The following is a 2,500-nucleotide window of genomic DNA, read 5'->3' as shown; positions in this document are numbered from 1 at the left end:
TAATTTGTTTTTAGTTTCGCTTTGGCTGGAGGCTGCCGGCAAATCGCAAAAGACAATGCACTTCGAAGAGCTTTTTTACATTTTAAAAGAGAAATAAATAAAATAAATAAATAAATAAAATAAATAAATGAATTAAATAAATAAATAAATAAATAAATAAGTAAATTAAATTAAATAAATTAAAATAAATAAAATAAATAAAAATGAATTCGAAATTCGGGTGTATGCGCAGGCCTCTCCGGTGTCTGTGGTGCTGTGCCCCACTCGGGAGTTGGCGATGCAAATTGACGAGCAGGTCGGAAAAGAGTTTTTTTTGCATCATTTTTTCCAATTTTTTCAAATAAATGAATCTCCAAGTCCCAAAACTCTTCAGAAACTCACAAAGGCTTCTTTTAGAAACTTTCCGCTGTTTTTTTTGGCCCTTTTAAACCCTTTTTCGCGGTTTTGCCTTTTTCGCCTTTTCGGGGTCTTTTCGGGGCATTTTTGGGCTTCTTGGGGAACCCTAGGCTCCTTTTGAAACCCTTTTAAGTGTTTTTAAACCCTTCGGGGCCCCTCAAAACCCTTTGGGGTTTTTAAAAGTCCTTCGGGGCCCCTCAAACCCTTTAGGGTTTTTAAAAACCCTTTGGGGTTTTTAAAAACCCTTTTGGGTTTTTTTTCTAAACCCGATGGGGCACTTAGAGGGTGTTTTGGGCCGCATTTCGGTGTTTTTGGGTCTTTTTTGGGTCTTTTTTTCCTCTTTTTGCATTTTTTGACTTCTCGAAATCTCCTTAGTTTGATTTTGTTTGTTTTTGTTTGTTTTTGTTTGTTTTTGCGCGAAAAAGCCACGAAAAAGCGTTTATTTCTCGTGAAAAGGCCTTTTGGTGTTTCGGTTTGCTTCTGCAGCTCGCGAGGCTGGTGGCGGGCAGCGACCTTTCGCACAGCCTGTGGATCGGGGGCGTCTCCGCGACGGAGCAGGTAATTTGGCGAAAAGAGGCGAAAAAGAAGTCCTTTTGAGTGGAAATTTGAGACAATTGGGGCTCGAAATGAAGCGCTTTTAATGCCATTTAATTGGAAATGACGCAATCCGCAGTTTGCGAGTCTTTGCAGCTTTTTTGGACCCATAATAAGCGAGTTTTGGCATTTTTGGGGTTTGCAGTCATTTGTGGCTATTGCGGGTTTGCTAATTTAATTTAATTTATTTTATTTTTATTCACTTCTTTTGTTTGGAATTCAATTCTATTTGACAATAATGCTTTAGAGTTCCAGTCTTAACGATAAATTAGGGTTTAGGGTTTAGGGTTTAGGGTTTAGGGTTTAGGGTTTAGGGTTTGTCTGCAGGTGCACGAGATAAACCGGCGGCAGATCGACGCAGCTGTCTGTACACCCGGGCGAGTGGACGAGTTGTGTTTGCGAGGAAAAGTCTCTTTAGAATTTGTTCAACTTTTGGTTTTGGACGAGGCGGACGCAATGCTGGACTTGGGACTGCAGCAAGTCGTGGGTCTCCAAACCCTTTTTTAGGGTTTAGGGTTTGGGGTTGGGGTTGGGGTTTGGGGCTTGGGGTTTGGGGTTGAGGGTTTGGGGTTTGGGGTTGAGGGTTCGGGGCATCGCGGCCGGGTGTTTTGTGGCTGAAGGGTTTAGGGTTTAGGGTTTAGGATTTAGGATTTAGGGTTTAGGGTTTAGGGTTTAGGGTTTAGGGTTTAGGGTTTAGGGTTTGTGCAGATGACGGAGTTGGCCACGAGTCGGGACATGCCCGCGAGTCGGCAAACCCTTTTATTTTCTGCAACTTTTCCGGAAAAACTTTTATCTCTTTTGCCTCTCGTTTTGAAATCTCCTTTTTTTAAAATTGAAGTTCAAAGTGACCAAAACAAACTCCAGCAACAAGCCTCCATTCAGCAGGTCCGAGCTTTTCTTCATTTCTTTTTCTTTTTCCAATTTATTTTTTTCTTTTTTTGATTCTTATTTTTATCTTTTCTCTTTTTATTTATTTTCTTTTTTTGATTCTTTTTTGGTTTTTTAATTCGCTTTTTGGGCTTTTTTTGGCTTTTTAATTCTTCTTTTTGGCGTTTTTTGGCTTTTTTAATTCTTCCTTTTTGATTCTTATGTGTGGCTTTTTTGTTTTTTCTTTTTTGTTTCCTTTTTGTCTTTCTTTGTTTTTCTTTTTGTCTCTTCTTTTCGTTCTTTTAATTCTCCTTTTTTCCTCTTTTTGACCTTTTTTGTCTCTTTTGAATCCGATTTTGGTTTCTTTTAGACTCATTTATCACTTTTATTTTTTATTTCTTCTAATTTCGTTTCAACTCATCAGATTTTCTTTCAATTCCATTTAATTTCACTTTAATTATTTCTTTTTATTTCTTTTTCTTCTTTTCTTCTTCCAGGAAGTCAAATGGTTGCCAACATGGGAGGAAAAAATCGCAGAACTAATCAAAGACATCAGCGCCTTCAAAGAGTCCACCGCCGAAGACCCAGGGGCCCCCTCGGGGGCCCCCTCCCCCCCGGGGGCCCCTCCACCCCCGGGGGGGGG

The 2,500-nt window shown here is 39.8% G+C and overlaps 1 protein-coding gene across 1 annotated transcript in view; it reads left to right on the top strand.

Annotated features, from left to right (window-relative positions):
- ENH_00005700 (ATP-dependent RNA helicase, putative) overlaps positions 1-2,500 on the top strand; it is a gene marked incomplete at both ends in the record, with an annotated part of 5,789 nt that extends 3,289 nt beyond the window's left edge. The window contains 5 exons of the mRNA XM_013578493.1: positions 233-295; positions 883-954; positions 1,318-1,473; positions 1,699-1,875; positions 2,355-2,500. Coding sequence (XP_013433947.1) covers positions 233-295; positions 883-954; positions 1,318-1,473; positions 1,699-1,875; positions 2,355-2,500 — 614 coding nt within the window. The remainder of the gene's footprint in view (positions 1-232; positions 296-882; positions 955-1,317; positions 1,474-1,698; positions 1,876-2,354) is intronic.

Source organism: Eimeria necatrix, genomic scaffold, assembly GCF_000499385.1.
Source record: "Eimeria necatrix Houghton genomic scaffold, Enh_scaff1169, whole genome shotgun sequence".
NCBI lineage: Eukaryota > Apicomplexa > Conoidasida > Eucoccidiorida > Eimeriidae > Eimeria > Eimeria necatrix.
Note: the sequence above shows the minus strand (reverse complement) of the source record. Positions and strands in the feature narration are given on the sequence as shown.